The 22,406-nt window shown below is 32.1% G+C and overlaps 4 protein-coding genes and 1 long non-coding RNA gene across 5 annotated transcripts; 4 read left to right on the forward strand and 1 right to left on the reverse strand.

Annotated features, from left to right (window-relative positions):
• Positions 1 to 2,089: 2,089 nt before the first annotated feature.
• LOC120083847 lies at positions 2,090 to 7,287 on the reverse strand. Its single transcript, XR_005483553.1, has 4 exons — positions 7,261 to 7,287; positions 6,727 to 7,171; positions 2,663 to 2,841; positions 2,090 to 2,574 (listed from the first exon to the last, which is right to left on the reverse strand). It is a non-coding gene; the product is annotated as an uncharacterized LOC120083847 (long non-coding RNA).
• An 831-nt stretch (positions 7,288 to 8,118) lies between these two features.
• LOC120084175 (probable LRR receptor-like serine/threonine-protein kinase At3g47570) lies at positions 8,119 to 9,635 on the forward strand. Its single transcript, XM_039040070.1, has 2 exons — positions 8,119 to 8,701; positions 9,133 to 9,635. Exons 1-2 carry the CDS (start codon positions 8,119 to 8,121, stop codon positions 9,633 to 9,635), a joined length of 1,086 nt encoding a protein of 361 aa, XP_038895998.1.
• Positions 9,636 to 14,494: 4,859 nt separating this feature from the next.
• On the forward strand, positions 14,495 to 15,112 carry LOC120084176 (probable leucine-rich repeat receptor-like protein kinase At1g68400). Its single transcript, XM_039040071.1, has one exon. The coding sequence runs from the start codon at positions 14,495 to 14,497 to the stop codon at positions 15,110 to 15,112; it is 618 nt and encodes a 205-aa protein (XP_038895999.1).
• A 1,230-nt stretch (positions 15,113 to 16,342) lies between these two features.
• On the forward strand, positions 16,343 to 21,557 carry LOC120083475 (LRR receptor-like serine/threonine-protein kinase FLS2). The gene is made up of 4 exons (XM_039039242.1): positions 16,343 to 16,471; positions 16,567 to 16,926; positions 18,396 to 20,409; positions 21,111 to 21,557. The coding sequence occupies exons 1-3, from the start codon at positions 16,432 to 16,434 to the stop codon at positions 20,135 to 20,137; spliced, it is 2,142 nt and encodes a 713-aa protein (XP_038895170.1). The 5' UTR covers positions 16,343 to 16,431; the 3' UTR covers positions 20,138 to 20,409; positions 21,111 to 21,557.
• LOC120084177 (probable LRR receptor-like serine/threonine-protein kinase RPK1) lies at positions 20,184 to 21,475 on the forward strand. The gene is made up of 2 exons (XM_039040072.1): positions 20,184 to 20,409; positions 21,288 to 21,475. The coding sequence occupies exons 1-2, from the start codon at positions 20,184 to 20,186 to the stop codon at positions 21,473 to 21,475; spliced, it is 414 nt and encodes a 137-aa protein (XP_038896000.1).
• Positions 21,558 to 22,406: the final 849 nt, after the last annotated feature.

Consider the following 22,406-nt stretch of genomic DNA (forward strand, 5'->3'; position numbering starts at 1 on the left):
TCATAGCCAACAAAAATATGCTTCTCACTTTTATCATCGAGCTTCCTACGTTTTTTATCAAGTATATGTGCATAAGCGATACTTCTCTATACTCTCAAATGAGCAATGGATGGTTTTCTTTCTATCCATGCTTGTTGAGGCATTTTGTTCCACAAGCTTCTAGTAGGAGAACAACTGGACAAGTATACAACACATTCAATAGCTTGTGCCCAAAATTCTTTTGGCATCTTCTTACTTTTCAATATGCTTCGAGCCATATTGAGTATCGTTCTATTCTTCCTCTTAACAACACCATTTTGTTTAGGAGTCTATGAAACTATCATAGTTCGACGAATTCCATTTTCTGCGCAAAAATCTTTGAATTCATTTGAAGTGAATTCTCCTCCTCTGTCTGATCTCAAGGCTTTTAGGTAATAACCACTTTCTTTTCCGTCAAGAGTTTTAAATCACTTGAACATGCCAAATACTTCTGATTTCTCCTTGACAAAATAAACTCAAGTTTTTCAACTGAAATCATCAATAAATAATTACTCTTACCGAAAGAACTTGGTTTAATTGATTCACAAAGATTAGTGTGAACTAACTCTAGTAGTCTCTTTGCTCTTTAAGAAGATTCTTGTGGAAAACTTTACCTTGCTTGTTTGCCATAAAGACAACCTTCACAAAATTGATTTGGATGTTTGACATATGGCAGTCCTTTCACCATGTTCTACCTTGCTAATAGTCTCAAGCCATCAAAGTTTTAATTCCCAAGTCTCAAGTGCCAAATCTAAGATGGATCTTTCAAACATGTCTTCAAACATTTAGCAACATTAGTTTGAATGTTTAATAAAAACATTCTATTCTTCGTCATTTTCAATTTAGAAATCATATTATGACAATTATCCCTTATCAAAAGACTATAATTTTTCATCAAAATACTATAACCTTTCTCTAAGAGTTGTCTCGAACTCAAAATATTGTTCACATCAGGCATATAATAAACTTAGATATAAACTCATGCTTCCTATTCTTCAAGTTGATTAAAATTTTACATTTTCCTTTAACAGGAATTTTTGTGGCATCACCAAATATGATATTACCACCAACAGATTCACCAAGGTCCACGAACATTTACTTACATCCACACATGTGATTGCTAGCTCCACTATCGAGATACCATGCATTATTTTCACATGTTTCTTCACCTTTTCATGCTAGAAGCAAAGATGATTCATCGCGTTCTTCATCTTTCTCAGCATAATTTGCATTTTCTTCTACTTTATTCCTATATTCCCAGGAATAATGGCCAAATTTATGACAATTATAACATTCAACCTGTCTTTTTTCATATATTTTTTCATTATTTGATCTTTCTCCATTTGACCTTGGATAATTTTGTTTTCCACAACCTCTTGATGAATTAGAGTTTGAATTACTCACGTCAAATTTTCTTTGATCGTAATTTCCTCGACCTCTACTTATGAAATCACCACGTCCACGATTGTTACTACATCCTCGACCTTGATTGTCTTTTTCTTGGCTATCTTCTTTATCTCTCAACTGAAACTTTGACTGAAAAAGTTGCTCAATTGTTTGTTTGTTCTTCATGAGAAGCTTCTCTTCATGGGCTTTTAAGGAACCCATAAGGACATTGTACTCAAATCCTTTGATTCTTTAATAGTGACAATGATGAAATTGAATTTTTCATCCAATGAGCGAAGTATCTTTTCTACCACTTGCTCATCATCTATTGTCTCACCATATCTTTCCATTTCATTTACTACTGCTAGCAATCTTGAAGTATAATCTGGAATCGATTCAGATTCCTTCATTTGTAGTGATTCATAATCACCTCTCAATTTTTGGAGGCGAACCTTCTTGACTTGATCTACTCCTTTGTATGCATTTTCCAAATTTTCCATGTCTGATGTCCAGTAGTTGCTCCGAAAATCTTCTCAAATTTTGGATTATTGATGGCTTGATGAAGGATGGTGAGAGTCTTTTGGTCTTTCTTTCCTGTATTTTGCAAAGCTTCTCATTGAGTTTGATTTAAAGTCACATCACTTTTTGGTTCTTCATAACCATTATTGGCAATATCCTATACATCTTGTGAACTAAGTAGAGCTTTCATACAGATACACTAACTGCTATAATGTTCTTTCGTAAGTCGAGACATTTGGAAGGGAACCAAATTGTTATTTTCCATTTGCAAAACAATTATTTGTTTTTCAAACTCAAGCTTTAATACCACTTTGTTGGAAGCGTGTGATGGACACTCACAAATAAATAACCAACAAACGATTTGAAGATAATAATTTCAAGTCAAGCCCCAGCAGCTAGTTTCGTTAACAACTTTCATAACAGAAATGTATTCAAATATAAATAGTTGACACTTTTACATTTTGTGTTGTTCACATTTCTCAAAAACAAAAACTGTAAAGAAACTTATCTCTTTAAAATCTTCAATAAGATACTTCATCCCTTCCCGTGGACGTAGGCTCTGAGTTAGGCCGAACCACATACATGTTCGTGTTCCTCTTCTCTTATTCTTTCTGCTCTTCAAATTGCATGTTTAATTTTCTTCTTCAATCACTGCAAATCGCACAAGAATACAGCTGAAGGCAAAGGTATTTCGAGAGTGTTTTTCTTTGAACAGAAAAAAAGAAAGATTGAAAATTACCATCAAACTTTTGGGTCGACTTCATTCTCTCCCACTGAATTGAGATAATGGAGGTTTCCACGTGTTGTAGAGCCAACTGAGAGGTGTGGCACATTGTGTGCCTTTCGTTTCACCTACCACTTTCATTTAAGCTGAGCAACCTCCTCGTGGGCCTGAAGTCAATTTCTAAACCCAACAATCTGGTATCAGAGCAAAAGACATTCAAGATTTCAATTCTTGAAGCATAAAGATTACAAGATTCATTCAAGATGGCAGTAACAAGGTATGAAGTAGAGAAATTCGATGGTAAAGGGGACTTTGGCCTCTGGAAGGCAAAAATAAGAGCAATTCTCGGTCAGCAAAAAGCTCATAAGGCCCTAGTGGATCCATCTAATCTCTAAATACTGTGACAACTCAAGAAAAAAAAAGATTAAGAGCTAGCAGCTTATGGTACGTTAGTCCTAGAATTAGTGATAATGTTTGAGGCAAGTTATTGATCAAGAGACTACCTATAGGATTTGGACAAAATTGGAATACCTATATGCCACTAAGGATCTTCCTGATAAAATGTATCTTAGGGAGAAGTTTTTTACTTTTAAAATGGATTCTTCAAAAACTCTTTCTGATAACCTAGATGAGTTTAAAAAGATTGTTGCTGAATTTAAGAATCTTAGGGAGAATATAGAAGATAAGAACGAAGCATATGTACTTTTAAATTTCCTACCTGAATCCTATAGGGAGATTAAAAATGTTTTGAAGTATGGAAGGGATAGCATAACTATTGATGCAAGAATTGGGAACTTGAGTTACAAGTAGTTAAGAAGGAACATCCTAATAGAGAAAGATTGTTTGTAAAAGGAAATTTCAAACTAAATCAAACTAAGGACAGAAAGCAATCACAAACCGATGAAAACAAACCTAATTATAAAGTCAAGTGTAAATATTGCAAAAAGAAAGGTCACTTAATCAAAAATTGTTTCATCCTTAAAAAGAAAAATTAAGAGAAAGAAAATGAGTCGAAAGACAAGCAACCTGAAGCTTTTGTAGTTGAAAGCCCTATATCTACTCAGATGCCTTAGCTTCAACCCTTGATAAGGTTACCCATGTCAACCCCCTTGGAAAACATGATTGGGTTTTAGACTCCAGATGTACTTACCATATGACACCTATGAAACCCTGGTTTAATTCCTACAAAGAAATAGATGGAGAGATGGTTTACATGGAGAACAACCAAGGCTGTAAAATTGAAGGAATTGGGTCAGTCTCCATGAAACTCAAAGATAGGACTATCAAACTTCTAAGGAATATGAGACATATCCCACTTCTTAAGAGAGACCTTATCTCCCTTGAAATTTTAGATGCAGTAGGGTGTGAATACAAGGGTAAGGGTGGAACTCTAGAGGTCCTTAAAGATTCTAAGGTAGTTCTTGTTGGGGAAAAGATAAATGACTTGTTTGTAATTAGAGGTATAGAAATGATAAAAGGGGCATATGTTGCCACACCTAATGATCTGACAGAAGCTGATGTATGGTATAAAAGATTGTCTCACATAAGTGCCAAGGGGCTGGAAGCTTTGTCTAAATAGGGAATTCTACCAAAAGGAATCTCAGACAAGCTAACTTTCTATGAACATTGTGTTTTGGGAAAAACAACTAGACATAGTTTCACCAAAGCACACCATTCAACTAAATCAATCTTAGATTACATTCACTCAGACCTTTGGGATCCAGCTCAAACTCCTAGCCTAAGTGGTTCAAGGTATCTACTTTCCTTTATAGATGATTTCTCAAGGAAAAGCTGAGTTTTCTTTCTTAAATCTAAAGACTAATTGTTTAATAAATTTAAAGAATGGAAACTCACGATTGAGAAGCAAACCTCTAAGGAAATTAAATATCTAAGGACAAATAATGGGTAGTTTTGTAGTGAAGAATTTAATAAGTTCTGTAAGGAATCTGACATAACTAGGCATAGGACAATCAGACATACACCCTAACCGCTGAAAGACTTAATAGAACTATTATGGAAAGGGTTAGGTGCTTACTCTCAGATGCTATACTCAGTGAGAAGTATTGGGCTGAAGCTGCTAACTATGTTATTTACACCTTAAATAGGTACCCTCATACATCCCTAAACTTTATGACCCCTGAAGAAAAATGGACAAAACACCCTCCTAACTTAGATAACCTAAGAGTCTTTGGATGTGTTGGTTATATACATCAAAATCAGAGAAAGCTAAAGTCTAAGGCTGTGAAATGCAAGTTTGTTGGGTTTACTGAAGGTGTAAAGGGCTTTAAGACGTGGAACCCAGCTGAGAAAAGGTTTGTAGTCAGTAGGGATGTTACCTTTAGAGAAAGGGAAATGTTCATGCAAAAAGAAAAAACTACAATAGAGGTTCCTAAAAGCCCTTCAACTAGGATTGAGGTGGAGGCCCAAAAAGACAAGTCAGTAGACCATAATTCTCCTAATGAATAAGAAGAAGAAGGTATTATTGAAGAACAACAGGAAGAAACCATTGAAGCACAACCTGATTTGAGTCAATACTTTCTAGCTAAGGATAGGCAGAGAAGAGTGATTGTCCCACCAACTAGGTATATTGAAACAAACTATATAAACCTAGTTTTAAATGCAACCATAGCACTTAATGACCAGGAACCAGCCAATTTTGAGGAGACAGTAAGCTGCTCTGATACTAAGAATTGGATTGAAGCTATGTGTGAAAAAATGAAATCACTAAGTGTTAATGACACATGGACTCTAGTACCCCTTCCTAAAGGGTGCAAAGCAATAGCTTCTAAGTGGATCTACAAACTAAAGGAAGGTTCCTCCGAGGATGAAAAGCCAAGGTACAAAGCAAGATAAGTGGCCAAAGGCTTTACTCAAAGGGAAGGCATTGAATACTCTGAAATTTTCTCACCAGTGGTTAAGTAAACATCTATTAGACTACTTCTATCACTGGTTGCTCAGTATAATCTTGAACTAGATCAACTAGATGTTAAAACAGCCTTCTTACATGGTTATTTAGATGAGATCATCTACATGGTTTAGCATAAAGGTTTTGTTGAAAAGGGTAAAGAGGATTTATATTGTCTTCTAAATAAGTCTATTTATGGTCTTAAACAGTCTTCTAGATGTTGGTATAGAAGGTTCAGTGACTACATTGAAAGTATTGGTTTTCAGAAAAGTACTTATGACATTTGCACCTATGTTAACTCTACCTCCTATAAGAATAAGGTGTATCTTCTCCTTTTATGTGGATGACATGTTGCTAGCTGGGACCACAAAAGAAGATCTAAATCATGTCAAAAAATCCTTAAGATTGAAATAGACAGAGACAAGGGATCCTCTATCCTAAGCATTAGCCAAGCAAACTATTGTGAGAAAGTGATCAGAAGATTTAATTTGTCCAATGTTAAACCTGTGACTATTCCTATTGCTCAACACTTTAAGCTGTCCTCAGATAATTCTCCTAAAGAAACTGACTTGGAACACTTAAAACAAATGCAGATGGTTCCCTATAGTCAGGCAGTAGGAAGTCTGATGTACCTCATGATCTCTACTAGGCCTGACTTATCCTATTGTGCAAGTCTAGTGAGCAGATTTATGTCAAACCCAAGGAAAAGGCATTGGGAAGCTACTAAGTGGATCCTTAGATATCTAATTTGGTCCAAGCAGTCTAAACTAATCTATAGAAGTGTTAAACAGATAGACCTTGAACTCTATGGATATGTAGACTCTGATTTTGCTGGAGATCAAGATAAAAGAAGGTCTTCAGGGTATCTTTTCTTATATGGCTCGAATTTACTAAGCTGAAAGGTTAACCAATAGTCAATAACAACTCTATCCACTACCGAAGCTGAATACATGGCTCTTTCAGAAGCAATAAAAGAGGTATTGTGGTTAAAAGGCTTGATGGAAGACTTTAGTATCAAACAAATAGTAGTTAAGATTTACTGTGATAACCAAAGTACAGTCCATCTTTCCAAAAACCCACAATATCACTCAAGGACAAAACATATCAATATTAAGTATCATTTTGTAAGGGACAAAATTGAAAAAGGGCAAGTAGAAGTGTTAAAAGTCCATACCTTAGAAAACGCAGCAGACATGCTTACCAAGTCGGTTCCGAAGCTCATGCTCAGCAAGTGCCTTGACCTTATCGGCTTTGCTCTACCTGAAAAAGAATAATCAGAGGTCAGATTCGGAAGGGAGAAGATTTACATAGCTGAGATTAAGGTGGAGATTTGAAGATAATAATCTCAAGTCAAGCCTCAACCGCTAGTTTCTTTAACAGCTTTCATAATAGAAATGTATTCAAATATAACTAGTTGATACTTTTACATTTTGTGTTATTCTTTACATTTCTCAAAACAAAAACTGTAAAGAAACTTTTCTCTGTAAAATCTTCAATAATATACTTCATCCCTTCCCGTGGACGTTGGCTCTGAGTTAGGCCGAACCACATACATGCTCATGTTCCTCTTCTCTTCTTTCTACTCTTCAAATTGCTTGTTTAATTTTCTTCTTCAATCACTGCAAATCGCACAGGAATACAGCTAAAGGCAAAGGTATTTTGAGAGTGTTTTTCTTTAAACAGAAAGAAAAGAAAGATTGAAAATTACCATCAAACTTTTGGGTCGGCTTCATTCTCTCCCACTGAATTGAGATAGTGGAGGTCTCCACATGTTGTAGAGCCAGCTGAGAGGTGTGGCACATTGTGTGCCTTTCGTTTCACCTACCACTTTCATTTGGGCTGAGCATCCTCCTTGTGGGCTTGAAGTCAATTTCTAAACCCAACACGATTATTTGAGAGGAAACAAAAACACTTTTAATTGAAAAACTCTTCAAACTTAGTTTACACTTTTGATTGAACTCTCTTTGTGTGTTCTTCTCTACATACTTGGATACATCAATAATGTAAATGTCAATCCTATTTATAGAATTGTCATGAATAATTTAAATACGTAACTCACACCCTAATTAAACATACATGAACAATTAAAATCCTACACTTAATTTAAGTGAAGCTCTACTAAATTAATGGTACAATACCATCAACAATCTTCAGTTTTTCAAAACTAGATACCATTGCTCTAGTTAAGAATCAACTTTCTGGAACTCTCCCAACAAACCTCGGTGTTGGACTTCCTAATCTTATCCAACTCATTTTAGGAAGAAACAAACTCACTGGAACCGTTTCTGAATCTATCACCAATGCTTCTAAGCTCACTCTATTTGATGTTCGAGACAACTCATTTTCTGGATTGATTCCCAACGTTTTTGGTCGATTCGAAAACCTCCAGTGGATAAATTTAGAGCTCAACAACTTCACAGCTGAATCTCCCCCTTGTGAAATGAGCATTTTCAGTTTTTTGACCAATTTAACAAGCTTGGTTCGATTGGAATTATCACACAATCCTCTGATTATCTTCCTTCCCAGCTCCTTTGTAAACTTCTCTAGTTCATTTCAATATCTTTCAATGGTAAACACTGGAATGAAGGGTATGATTCCCAAAGAGATTGGTAACTTCTTAAGATCATTGACAGTCCTAATAATGAATAACAACCAAATTACTGGTACCATTCCTACTTCAATAGGAAAACTAAAACAACTTCAAGGTTTTCATATTAGTAACAATAGCTTAGAAGGAAACATCCCAACAGAACTTTGTCAACTAGAGAATTTGGATGAATTATATCTGGGTAATAACAAGCTCTCTGGAGTAATACCTGCATACTCTGATAACCTTTCAGCTTTAAGAACTCTGTCATTAGGCTCCAACAACTTCAATTCTATAATGCCATCTTCTTTGTGGGGTCTTTCTTATATCTTACATCTAAATCTATCATCAAATTCTCTAACTGGATCTCTCCTAGTAGAGATTGGAAATCTTGAAGTTGTATTAGACATTGTCTCCAAGAATCAACTCTCTGGTGAAATCCCAAGTAGCATTAGAGGACTCACAAACTTGGTTAATCTCTCATTGTCGCATAATGAACTCGAAGGCTCAATTCCAGACTCATTTGGCTACTTGGTTAACTTGAAAATCTTGGACTTGTCCAGTAATAACTTTTACTGGTGTCGTTCCAAGGTCTTTGGAGAAACTCTCTCATCTTGAGCAATTTAACATCTCATTTAACCATTTAGAAGGAGAAATTCCAAGTGGAGGTCCATTTTCCAATTTCTCAGCTCAGTCATTCATATCAAATAGTGGACTTTGTGCAGCTTCTTCTAGGCTCCAAGTCAAACATTGCACAAGTAGTACATCTCAGGCCTCAGGGAAGAAAACAAATAAACTGGTATATATCCTTCCACCTATCTTTTTAGCCATGTTTTCACTGATACTTTTACTACTTTTTGCGACATATCGACGGAGAAAGAAAGAACAAGTACGAGAAGATACGCTGTTAACCTTATCAAACGATATGGAGAAGAACCACATACCAAGAACTTTCACAAGCAACAGAAGGATTCAATGAAGGCAACTTGATAGGTCGAGGGAACTTTGGATCAGTCTACAAGGCAACACTGTCAGATGGAACAATTGCTGCAGTTAAGATATTCAATTTGCTAAATCAAAATGCAAACAAGAGTTTTGAATTATTTTGCGAGATTTTGTGCAACATACGCCATAGAGACCTTGTCAAAATCATTACAAGCTGCAGCAATGTGGATTTCAAAGCATTGACACTAGAATATATGCCAAATGGGAATCTTGATATGTGGTTGTATCATCATGATTATGGCTTGAATATGCTAGAGAGATTGAATATCATGATTGATGTTGCTTTAGCTTTGGATTATCTTCACAATGGTTATGGGAAACCTATAGTTCACTGTGATCTAAAGCCTAGCAATATACTGTTGGATGAAGATATGGTTGCACACTTGACAGATTTTGGGATTTCAAAACTCTTGGGTGGAGGAGATTCTATAACACAGACTATAACCTTAGCAACTGTGGGATATATGGCTCCAGATAACAATAGTTTCTAAATGTCCAAGTTTTGTTTGCATATTGTATAACATGCTTTAATCAACAAGTTTCTTTGTTGTGTTGAATGCAGAATTGGGATTGGATGGAATTGTTTCTAGAAGAGGTGATGTTTATAGTTATGGCATTCTGCTGATGGAAACATTCACAAGAAAGAAGCCAACATATGAAATATTCTCCGCTGGAGAAATGAGTTTTAAGAGAATGGGTAGCCAAATCATATCCTCACTCAATTAACAATGTTGTAGATCCCGATGACAAAAGCTTTAAGCAAGTGAATGTCTTTCATCCATCTGATAGACGTAATTAGATTACTTTTGATCACGTTTATTTAGAATTATGAATTTGTCACATTTATTATTACCATTATCGTTTAGGGTCAAATAGTAACGATAACAATAAATATGAATAATTTTCATGTTGTAATAGTAACAATAATGACAATCATAACGATAAAGATAACGATATCAACGTAATTTCCAAACGCAATTAGATCGAGCATTTTCTGTTTGTCAGTTCACGTTTTTTATTACATATTTGGAGTTTAGCCTAGGTGTCAGTAAAAGCATGGAACACAAGTATACACCAGCAAATATAATCAAATGGAGTCCACTTTTCAGATTACCATTGATTTATTAAACTTCCCTCGGGATAAACGTGACCTGAAATGACATAGTCAAAGAAATTGTATAGTTTATAGGAAGAAAGACCGCGTTTTTCTACTTAAAATCGTCATCTTACCTCCCCGTTTCTGGTGCTTTAAAAGATTTTAATTGACAAAGTTGACTTGTAACATAGAATTTCCTTACATTTCTTATCTCACTTATCCTCCTATCTTTGGAATCTTTGGCCAGTGGGAAAAGACTAAACAAAATCATATCTTATACTTATATGTTCATGGTTATTCTCTTCCAAACAAATGGCTTTGACTGCAAATATTACCACAGACAAGTCAACCCTTTCTTGCTCTCAAAGGCACCAAACATGCCCTAAGAAAAATTTTGTGAGTTTCAAATTCTTGGAGAGATAAGGTTCATGACTTGCAAGTAATAATCTTAATATTATATTCAAATTTTCATCTATATTATTATTAATTTAATGTTAAATTTTCTAATGTTAATGCCAGCTTTCAGTATGTTTGACTTGACAAATTTTGAATTTATTTTTTCAATGAGTATCAAATTCTTGGAGACTAAATTTGAAGACTTCCCGATAATAAATTTTAGTTTCAAATACTCTATTAACCCAAAATGTTTGGAGAGAATAAAGTAAAGTTTGATCACTTTAGTAAAAAAATTTAGGTTAGAATAGCATTTTTTTTTAGACGAAAGGAATAAGAACAACAAAGATACGAATACATTAGTATATGGCGATACACTAATTTTTTAAAAAACTAACATATAAATACATTTAAAGATGCATGATTCTTTAAACATTAAAAAAATTACAAATACTCTAAATTAAAAATCGTTAAAAGAATTATAATTAATTAAGTTTCACTATTTTTATCATTTTTAAAATTAAATTTAAAATTGCACTTCGTAATACTTTTTAATTAATTAATAGAAATTGACGCCAATGATTAAAAGTGAGCATTTACTGAAATATTAAGATTAAAAATGTAAAATCTTGAAACCTATGGATCAAATTGAAACAAACTTAAATCTCAAGGTTAAATTGTAACATTTTGAAACTTAAGAACTAAATTAAAGTAAAACTCAAATTTTAAAGACTAAATGTGTAACATTTTAAAACCTAAGAACCAAATAAAAACTTTATTCAAAACTAAGAACCAAAAAAATATTATTCCCAATAAAATACTTTGATTATCTCGAATCATTCCAAAAAAAAAAAAAAAAAAAAAATTTGATAAACGTACTTTAATTTATTAATTTTTCTAAAGATACTTATAAAAAAATTAATTAAAAATATTTTTTTCTTTTAAGAAGTTATTCCAAACACATAATTATTTAGACATGTAATTAATATATAAGGTTAAATTACAAATTTGATCCATATAATTTAAAGAAAGTTAGAATTTAATCTCCATAATTTATAATTAAAATTTAGTCCTTATGATTTGATAAATACTCATAAATAGCCCATACTCATTAACTTTAGGACTATTTCTGAGTGTAGGACTATTTACATGTGGACTATTTATGTATATTTTATCAACAAATTATTTATAAGATTTTATCAAATAGGACAATTAATTTTTTACAAATTTCTTCCACCTCAAATTTGGTAACTTAGGGCCTATTTGGTAACCATTTTGTTTTTGTTATAAAAAAAAAAAAAAAACAAATCTATGGACATTATTTTTACCTTCAAAATTCTTCTTTTATTATATGATTTTTACTATTGGTTTAAAAAATCAAGTCAAAATTTGAAAACTGAGAAAATAAGCATTCAAAAAGTTATTTTTTGTTTTTGAAATTTGGCTAAGAAGTCAACTATTGTAATTAAGAAAGATACAAATTATTGTAATAAATATAGATGAAATAAGTTTTATTTTCAATAACAAAAACCAAAAACCAAATGATTATCGAATGGGGTAAATTTTAACTTGTCAACTAAATTTAAATTTTTTACAGAACTAACTATCAAATAAAAAAAATTAAAATTATAGGACCAAATTATAATTTAACTCATATATAATCTGCTGCATTTATTTTCTCTTGTGTTGGAAACTTGGACAGCGAGAGGGTAAAATAACATAAAGTGCGGGGATTTGTTTTTTTTTTTTTTTTCAAAAAAATATTGTAGTCAAGACAATCGTATAGTACGTATACGTACAGATTGGAACGCACCATCAAACTTTTGACAATTTGATGAACAAAAAATTTCAAAATATGTGTAATGTTGACTACGACCAATTTAATTTAATTATATGTACACACAACGCAACTTTAAATTATTAGGAGGGGAATTGTCAGTGGCGGGTCAAGAAAAATTATAAGGGACACCATACATTCGTAGGTAACAAAAAAAAAAAAAAAAATCATGTTTTTTAAATATGTTCTACAAACTTTATTTTTGCAGAAGTAGGAACTTCATTTTGAATATTATAATCATAATTATAAATTTTGGTTAGAAACCAAGATCTGCAAGTAGTTTTTCTAAATTGATGGAATCGAATCACTGTCATGGGAAATTTCAGTGTATCCTCTTGCCAACGTTCCAAACACTACAAGATGTGGAATTTTGTTGGATATATATATCGCTTACAATTTATATTAAAAATACAAAAGACAGATAATTTGAGGGGAGGCATGTGCCCTTGACCCTTAAAATCTATTGGTGGTAATTGTAATGGGTAGTATTTTTAGAATTAAGGATTAAGTGTATAACAACATTTTAAAAGAATTGTAAATGTAACAAAATATATCTATGATCGACTCTATTGTCGATAGATTTTTATTCGCGGTATGGTTTATCAATGATAGATTCTGACAACTAAATCAAAATTTTGCTATATTTATAAATTCTTTTGTATTGTGCTATATTTACAAATATTTCAAGCATAATTACTATATTTGCAATTGTCCTAATGAATATTCATTAAAAAAAGAAAAAAAAAACTCCTAATTTGTTATCTCTAGTTCTTAAGTTCTTAACTTTGCGTTTTTAAAGAAGTTACTTCTTCAAATACGCATATAAAATTTGAGGAAAATGATCTTTGCTTGGCTAGTAAGGAAGCATATGTCGAAAATTGATGCAATTAGATTTACTATTTATCTATATGTTTAAGCTTACAATTCAGTAATAATTTAAACATGATATATTAAATCAGAATTAAGTTTAGTCCAAGTTGGGATTCAAGTTCTTCCATTGGCTTGATTTCTTCTTGCTGAGTTTGTACGCAAATTTGTTGTCATTTAGTTTCTATTAGTACACATAGAACTTTCTCAATGTAACAATAGTGTAACGAATTTTGTTAGAAAGTTTGTAATTAATACGTTAGAGTTAAAAAGTTTGTGTTTGGAGTTTAGAGTTGTAAGATGAAACTCCTCGATATATGTGCAAAATATTGAAAGAGAAAAAAATAATTTTTTTTATAAAAGTGTAAACTTCAATCGTGTTTACTATTGAAATTAGTTGTTTAAAACCAACTTATGAAGTTGGTGATCAAACACCCACTTTTTTAATATTTCCTTTCCTTCTTCATTCTATTTCTCTCCCTAAGTCTCTCTCCACCTCTTCTTCCTCTTGTCTTCTTTCTCTATATCCATTCTATGTATTTCATCTCTAGCAACAACAATAAATTAAACAAAGTCGTTTCTTCTTTCTCTGATATGTTTGTGATGGTCAACGGTAACTAATAGAGTCTTCTTTATGTCAAATGAACGAAGTGTAGAGGGTAAAGATAAGAGAATGTGACCAAGAACCAAAAAGCAATAATCAGAGCAAAAATCAGGACAAAGAATTAGAATTAGAATTAAAACTAAAAAAAAAAAAAAGAAGCTAGAACTAGAACTAAAGTGAGAATTTTTTTTCTTAAAAATAATCCATGATATATTTAAGTTTACTCTAACTTACCAACTTAATCTTTGAAATCATTGGAGTGATTTAAATAATTTCTTTAGGGTTTTTAGTCATACAAGAAAGTTTAATAATAGAGAGCTAAGAAAAGAATGTATTGTCTCTACCTCTTAGTTCCAATAAAAAAGTAATCACATGACATCTCATGTTTTTGACTTTGTATTTCATTTATTTTAATGAAAAACTAGGAAAGAATAATATGAAAAGAATCAACATTCAAAATCTGGCCCTTTGTATATCTCATACAACCACTTGAATAATTTATATAGCTACAAAGCTGCCATTCAAAACTCTAATCTCTAGAACAAAATCAATCATGGAGATCAAAGGGTGGTTCTCATCTTCTTTATCATTTTCATTCTCAATATCATTGATCCAAATCTTTGCAATAGCTAGCAGCCTAACAATATCCATTATTGGTTGTGCTGAATCAAACATCAACACAGACCAGTCAGCCCTTCTTGCTCTAAAAGCCCACATCACAAATGACCCCTTTGGCATTATAACAAACAATTGGTCTACAACAACCTCAGTTTGCAATTGGGTTGGCATAGAATGTGGTAAAAAGCACAATAGAGTGACAAGCTTCAATTTTTCTTACATGGGTCTCACAGCCACATTTCCCCCTGAGCTGGGAACTTTGTCTTTCCTTACTTACATTACCATTAAAAACAATAGCTTTCATGGGGAACTGCCTATCGAGCTACTCAATTTGCCTCGCTTGAAACTGTTCAGTATTGGAAATAACGAGTTCAGTGGAGAGATTCCGGCGTGGTTTGGGCGATTGCCTAGAATTGAAAGACTGTTGCTTTATGGAAATCGTTTCTCTGGTTCCATTCCTACCTCCATTTTCAACATGACATCGCTACTCACGCTTAATCTTCAAAATAATCAGCTCTCAGGTTCAGAAAATTTTCTAATACTAGAAATTTAATTTCACTCGATTGTTCAATCATAGTTTATCTCACACCTGTAAAATTCTTGTTATTTCTTTCTACCTTACTTTTCTTTAATTAGAGTGAGATGTGTAAAAATAGGTGCATCCACTTAAAAGTATTGCTCTTGATTTAACATGAAAAATACTTTAAGTGCATTCCGGATAGCACCTATCTTTATACATTTCACCAAATTTTCCCATAATAACTTGTGATGTGACGGATTTTGGTTTTTTTTCTTTTTTTTTTTTTTTGAAATATTTTAATATTAATAGAAATGAATACACAAAGATGGATGTGTCTAGTATCTGTCTCTTATACACATCTAGATGTGTATAAGAGACAGTCTTTATACATTTCACCAAATTTTCCCATAATAACTTGTGATGTGACGGATTTTGGTTTTTTTTCTTTTTTTTTTTTTTTGAAATATTTTAATATTAATAGAAATGAATACACAAAGATGGATGTGTCTAGTATTACCCTTTTAATATTTATTTTGGAAGCATTTCTGTGAAAGATTTAAATTTGATTTGCTTTGTCCATTTGAGCAAATGGATAACACATTAATTATTATAATAAATTTTGATGAGTTTGTCTTTAGCCTCACATATTTGTTGAACTCAAAAACAATAATATAGCTTTACTTATAAAAACTTTTAAGTATAAATTCTTCAAAAAAAAGGAAAAAAAAACTTGAGGAATAATTAATTCTGGCTCCCCAACTTTCAATTTCACCAAATTGTACAATTTAGATAAGTATTTCAATAATCTTAACTACAAACTTTAAAAGTGCTTCAATTTTAAGCATCTAATAAATTCTTACTTCAAATATTACACTTAATTTGAATATGAATTATTAGTCATATGTTCAAATGATGATATGAATTTGATAAAATGAAGAAAAATGGTAATTTTTTTTAAATTTATGAATTTTGGCAAAGTTGATCACTAAATATATCTATAAGCAAAGCTTTTTATTATTGAAATTAATAAGTTTACAAAGATTTTTACACTTTTTTGGGTTAAAATTAGTGAATGAATTAAAAAAAAAAAAAGAACTGAAGGTAAATGTTTGCGTCACTTATTCCAAGTTCAGAGTTCTTAATTGACTTTTTTTTTTAAAAAAAAAAAAAAAAGGAAAAAAGAAAAAGAAAAATCAAACTAATATTCATTGAAAATAACTATAAACGTCGTGGTTACTGATATGTACAATAAGTCAAGATTAGGCTTCCTTTATTGTATGTGGTTAGAAGAGTTAAATTAATTAACAGATTAGTCTGCAGGAAGAATACCAAGGGAAGTTGGAAACTTGACGATGCTTGAAGAATTATTTCTTGACGGTAATCAGCTGACAGGTAATTGAAGATTCATGATGCATTGTTTTGTATATATGAAATAATGAATTGGTTATTTATACATAGATAGGTGTTTGTTTGGGTATTTGGATTAGATATCCCATGGGAGATTGGAAAACTTGGAAGACTGAAGGCATTGAACTTGGAGACTAATTCCATTTCAGGCCCAATTCCTGGGCCCATCTTCAACCTTTCGTCTCTGATCGCATTGGATCTAACAAGAAATAACTTCACCGGAGGGTTACCGGACGACATCTGTGAAAATCTTCCGGCTCTGAAAGGCTTGTATTTGTCCGTTAATCACCTCTCCGGCAGGCTTCCGTCGACTCTGTGGCGGTGTGAAGATCTTGTGGATGTAGGATTGGCAGATAATGAGTTTACAGGAAGAATACCAACAAATTTTGGGAACTTGACTTGGGCGAAGCAGATCGTACTCTGGGGCAACTATTTGTCAGGTATCATTTCAAAACAATATTTTATGATATAAAAATTAAGTTTAAACATGTAAAACTAATTAGTTAATGGTTATTTTCAAATAAAAAAAAAATATTAATTTATTTACAAATATAGTAAAGGTCACTATGTATTAACGATAGAATTATATCACGGTATATCATTTTACTATACTTAAAAATATTTTCAACAAATTTACCATTTAAAACAATCTTCTCTAAATATTTTAATTAATTTTAAATGATTGAAGTCGTATTTAAGATAATTTTAAACACGACAAAAGTAATTTTAATAATTTTAAAATCATTCCCAAATATATACTAAACAAAAGTTTATAATCAATTTTCACAAGTTAACGTTAAAAAGTGTAATATTATTAAAAGAGTTCTCTTATGTATTTAACTAAGTAATATATGAAATTGATAAAATTTTAGGGGAAAACAATACTATAGATGTTTTTTCAATAAAATTTATGGATTTTGATAAAGTTATTTTAATAGTTAGTTTGTGCCTTTGTCAAACTTATTTTTTTCAAAATTTTATTTTATTGTATTAATGAATTTATGAAGTTGTTTACACCATTTTTTTAAAAAAATTAAAGTTAGTGGAAAAATTAACAAAAATTGATCTGTGGTTAAAATTGCGGACATTTACTTTGGATGAAATTGAAAACTAAATCCAAAATAAGTAGTTTAGGGTCAATTTTTTTTATTCATTTGGCGTACAAAAACTAAATTACAGGTTTAGTCTCTAAATTTTGAGATTTGTGTTTATTTAATCCTTAGATTTTTAAAATAGTCTTTGACAAATTCAAATTTTAAAAATTAATCAATCTAATAAATTTAAATTTTATGTCTGATAGACCCCTAACCTTCAATTTTATGTATAGTAGGTACATGAATTTTAAAAATATTAAAATTCAAAGATTAAATTTAAAATTTTGAAATTTCATTCACAAAAATAGACACAACTCAAATTTAACCATTAAAAAAATTAGACTAAGTCAACAAGTTTAATTAATTTTTTTAAAAAAATAAAAACAAATTCTTTATCAAGTATAGCCGGTAGATATAAACTAAAATGATTATTTTGAAAGCACCTCCACCAAAATGAATCAAACTCGAAAATAGAGTGGTCCAATAAGTATTTAAACCTAAAAACATTAAAAATAAGAAAATGTTTAAAAATTTGCATTCATATTTGAGAGACAAAACTTTCTTAATACAAGAAAAGTAATGATTAGGTGTAGTCTAGGTTGTACTTGAATAATATGTTTTCCATCATTCTACCTGCATAAAAAAAATTACTATGTAGGAGCTGCACCATAAACTCGTCAGGATCAAAGACTAAACATAATAATCAATAAAGTAAATTTAATTTAATAGTAATTGCCATCCACTCTCCTCTCTTCTTAGGTTGGACCACATTTAATGATATAATAAGGCAAATAATACTTGTTTGAATGCAACAGGTGAAATTCCTCAGGAGTTTGGTTATCTTCCAAACCTAGAGACTTTGGTGCTGCAAGAGAATTTTTTGAATGGCACAATACCATCAACAATCTTCAACCTTACAAAACTGAGTATTATTTCACTCTTTAGAAATCAACTTTCTGGAACCCTTCCACCAAGTCTTGGCACTAACCTTCCAAATCTTGACATGCTCTTTTTAGGAGAAAACAAACTCACAGGAACTATTCCTGAATCTATCTGCAATGCTTCCATGCTCTCAAAATTTGATCTTTCACAAAACTTCTTTTCTGGGTTGATTTCCCCTGCTCTTGGAAACTGTCCAAGCCTCCAATGGCTTAATTTGATGAATAACACCTTCTCCACTGAAGAATCTCCTTCTAAAAGAAGCATCTTCAATTTTCTTGCCAATTCAACCACTTTGGTAAGGTTAGAGTTATCATATAATCCTCTTAACATCTTCTTCCCAAGTTCCATTACAAACTTCTCTGCTTCTGTACAATATCTTTCAATGGCAGATATTGGAATCAAGGGTCATATTCCTAAAGATATTGGCAACTTAAGAACACTGACAGTTCTTATATTGGATGACAATGAAATCACTGGAACTCTTCCACCTTCAATTGGGAAATTAAAACAACTTCAGGGTTTATATCTTAGTAACAATTACTTACAAGGAAACATTCCCATTGAATTATGTCAACTAGAGAATTTGTTTGAGTTGTTTTTGGATAATAATCAACTCTCTGGAGCATTACCTACTTGCTTTGAGAATCTCTCATATTTAAAAACTATATCATTAGGCTTTAACAACTTCAATTCTACAGTGCCCTCTTCTTTGTTCAAACTTTCTTATATCTTGAGCTTGAACCTGTCATCAAATCTTCTTACTGGATCTCTCCCAATAGATATTGGGAATCTAAAGCTTATGTTAGATTTGGATCTCTCAAAGAATCAACTCTCTGGCCAAATCCCAAGTAGCATTGGAGACCTCACAAATTTGATTGGTCTCTCATTATCAAGTAATGAGCTAGAAGGCTCTATTCCCAACTCATTTGGAAACTTGGTTAGTTTGAAAGTCTTGGACTTGTCCAACAACAACTTAACAGGTGTAATTCCAAAGTCTTTGGAGAAGCTCTCTCTTCTTGAGCATTTTAATGTTTCATTTAACCAATTAGAAGGAGAAATTCCAGATGGGGGTCCTTTTTCTAATCTCTCAGCTCAGTCATTCATATCAAATCCTGGACTTTGTTCTGATTCTTCTAAATTCCAAGTCCAACCTTGCACAATTAACTTATCTCAAGGCTCAAAGAAAAAAACAAATAAACTGGTAATTATCCTTGTACCTACATTGTTAGGCACATTCTTAATTGTACTTGTACTACTTGTCCTGGCATTCAGAGGGAGGATGAAGAAAGAACAAGTATTGAAGGATGACCTATTACCTTATGAACCCACTTTGAGAAGAACCACATACCAAGAACTTTCACAAGCAACAGAAGGATTTAGTGAAAAAAATTTAATAGGTCAAGGGAACTTTGGGTCAGTGTACAAGGCAACACTCTCAGATGGAACAATTGCTGCTGTGAAGGTATTCAATTTGCTGAGTGAAAATGCACATAAAAGCTTTGAAATAGAGTGCGAGATATTGTGCAATGTCCGTCACAGAAACCTTGTGAAAGTTAACAAGCTGCAGCAATATGGATTTCAAAGCATTGGTGCTAGAATTCATGCCAAAGGGTAGTCTTGAGATGTGGTTAAATCATTATGATTATCATTGCAACTTGAATATGATTGAGAGAATGAATGTAATGATAGATGTTGCTTTAGCTCTTGAGTATCTTCACGATGGATTTGGAGAACCTATAGTTCATTGTGATTTGAAGCCTAGCAATATACTGTTGGATGAAGAAATGGTTGCACACTTGACAGATTTTGGGGTTTCAAAACTCTTGGGTGGAGGAGACTCTATAACCCAAACTATGACCCTTGCAACTGTGGGATATATGGCTCCAGGTGAGACTGATCTCTTTTACTAAAATTGAATTCAAACAAACTATGTTTGCAAATGTTATAACATGATTAATTTAGGCCCCATTTGGTACATTTGGTTTTTGAAAATTAAGCTCATTTCCTCTCGATTTCTTATCATGGTTTTCGGTTTTTCTTTTTAAAGTAAAAGAGTTGAATTCTTAGTCAAATTCCATAAGCAAAAATAAGTTTTAAACTATTTTTTTTGTTTTCAAAACTTAACTTTATTTTTTAAAAACATTGGTAGAAAGTAGATGACAAAATAAGGAATTTAGAGGTGATAAGGGTGTTTATAAACTTAATTTTCAAAAACTAAAAACCAAAAACCAAATGGTGTCTTAGTTTTGTTGGAATGTCTTAAATCTATAATCTCACACTAGGAATGGATCTTTTTGGGACTTTGAATATGTTATTTACGATATTGGGCCTAGAGTTTAGAAGGATGCTATATTTTCGTCTAATCTCATTGGCGTTTCTACATCTATATCATCTGATATCTCTCTAATTAAAAAAAAAAAAAAAAAAAAAAAACTACGCTCTCCGTCTACCCTAGACATATTTAACACACTATTAGTGCACAATGTCAATCTATTTGCCAATTTCTTCATGTTCCTTATTCTTTATGGATTTCGTTTCTGTCATAACAAGTTTAAACGCCTGTGTTTTTGCACGGTAATTGCAAGCAGAGTTGGGCTTGGATGGGATTGTTTCAAGAAGAGGTGATATCTATAGCTATGGCATTTTGCTCATGGAAACATTCACAAGAAAGAAGCCTACAGACCAAATGTTTTGTGGGGGAGAAATGAGCTTAAGAGAGTGGGTAGCCAAATCATATCCTCACTCAATAACTGATGTTTTTGCAGATTCTGATTTGCTTACAAAGAATGATGAAGCTTTGAACTATTGGACTGCAATTGAATGTCTGTCATCTATTATCTCATTGGCCTTGTCTTGCACAGTGGAATCACCAGAGAAGAGACCAAGTGCCAAATACGTTCTTGATTCACTCAACAATATCAAGAAAAATTTCATGAAATATGAAAGGTCTTAGGATTGGACATATAATCCCAATTTCATGAATCTTGAATGTATGTATGAATAAAAGAAAGTTTGGATTTGGATTGCCTTTTTAAGAAAGTGCCCTAGTGAGATACTTGATTTGAGTACTATTTATTTGATTTTTTCAAAAAAAAAAAAAAAAAACTATTTTTCATGATAAAAAATTTTTAAATGTAGTTTTAATTGGTGAAATTTTTTTTTTTTTTTTTTTGGTTTAATATAATATGAATAGAACAGGATTAAATAAATTACAATGAAAAAAGGTAAGTAGAAATTCCTAGTTTCAAGTGAGTGAGATGGGTATTGGGGCTGGTGGAGTTTGCTAACTATGTAAAGTCATGTCGATATATTTTTGACAAAGCAGTAAGCTTCCAATAAACTCACACTGAAAGCACGTATAACAAATCCTCAAGTAAATTACACGAGATGCTTTTTGTAAACTAGACAAGGAGTCTAATTGTTAATAAAAATTATAAAGTGAGTATATTTGTAATTTTTTAAAAATAAATTAGAGAATATGACAAAATTTTTAGGAAAGCTGAATTCAAAAGTTGGTGTGAGGCATGGTTTTGAACATAAGAGCAAAATAACCATATCTACCAAATGGGATAAATGATTGAGATTCTCCAAAATCACTTTTTACTCCCGCAAACGTAAGAACAAATCGGACCTAAGTTTTGAAACTATTATATATTTATAATAACTTTTTTTTATGTGATGTTATTATTTTAGATCGAGGTAAAGCTGCTTCGCCCCTCCCCACCAACATGAAACTCGTTGCCAGTCTCGACCGAATGTCAGAACAATAACGTATTAGTATTGTACACTGTTTTTCTTTCAAATTCGGAATCCGCCAGCAAAAGATTTTCTGCTTTTCTCAAGACAATCGGAATAAAATGTGGCCGAACAGCTTAGCAAAGTCC

The sequence above is a fragment of the Benincasa hispida genome, chromosome 8 (genome assembly GCF_009727055.1).
Source record: "Benincasa hispida cultivar B227 chromosome 8, ASM972705v1, whole genome shotgun sequence".
Lineage (NCBI taxonomy): Eukaryota > Viridiplantae > Streptophyta > Magnoliopsida > Cucurbitales > Cucurbitaceae > Benincasa > Benincasa hispida.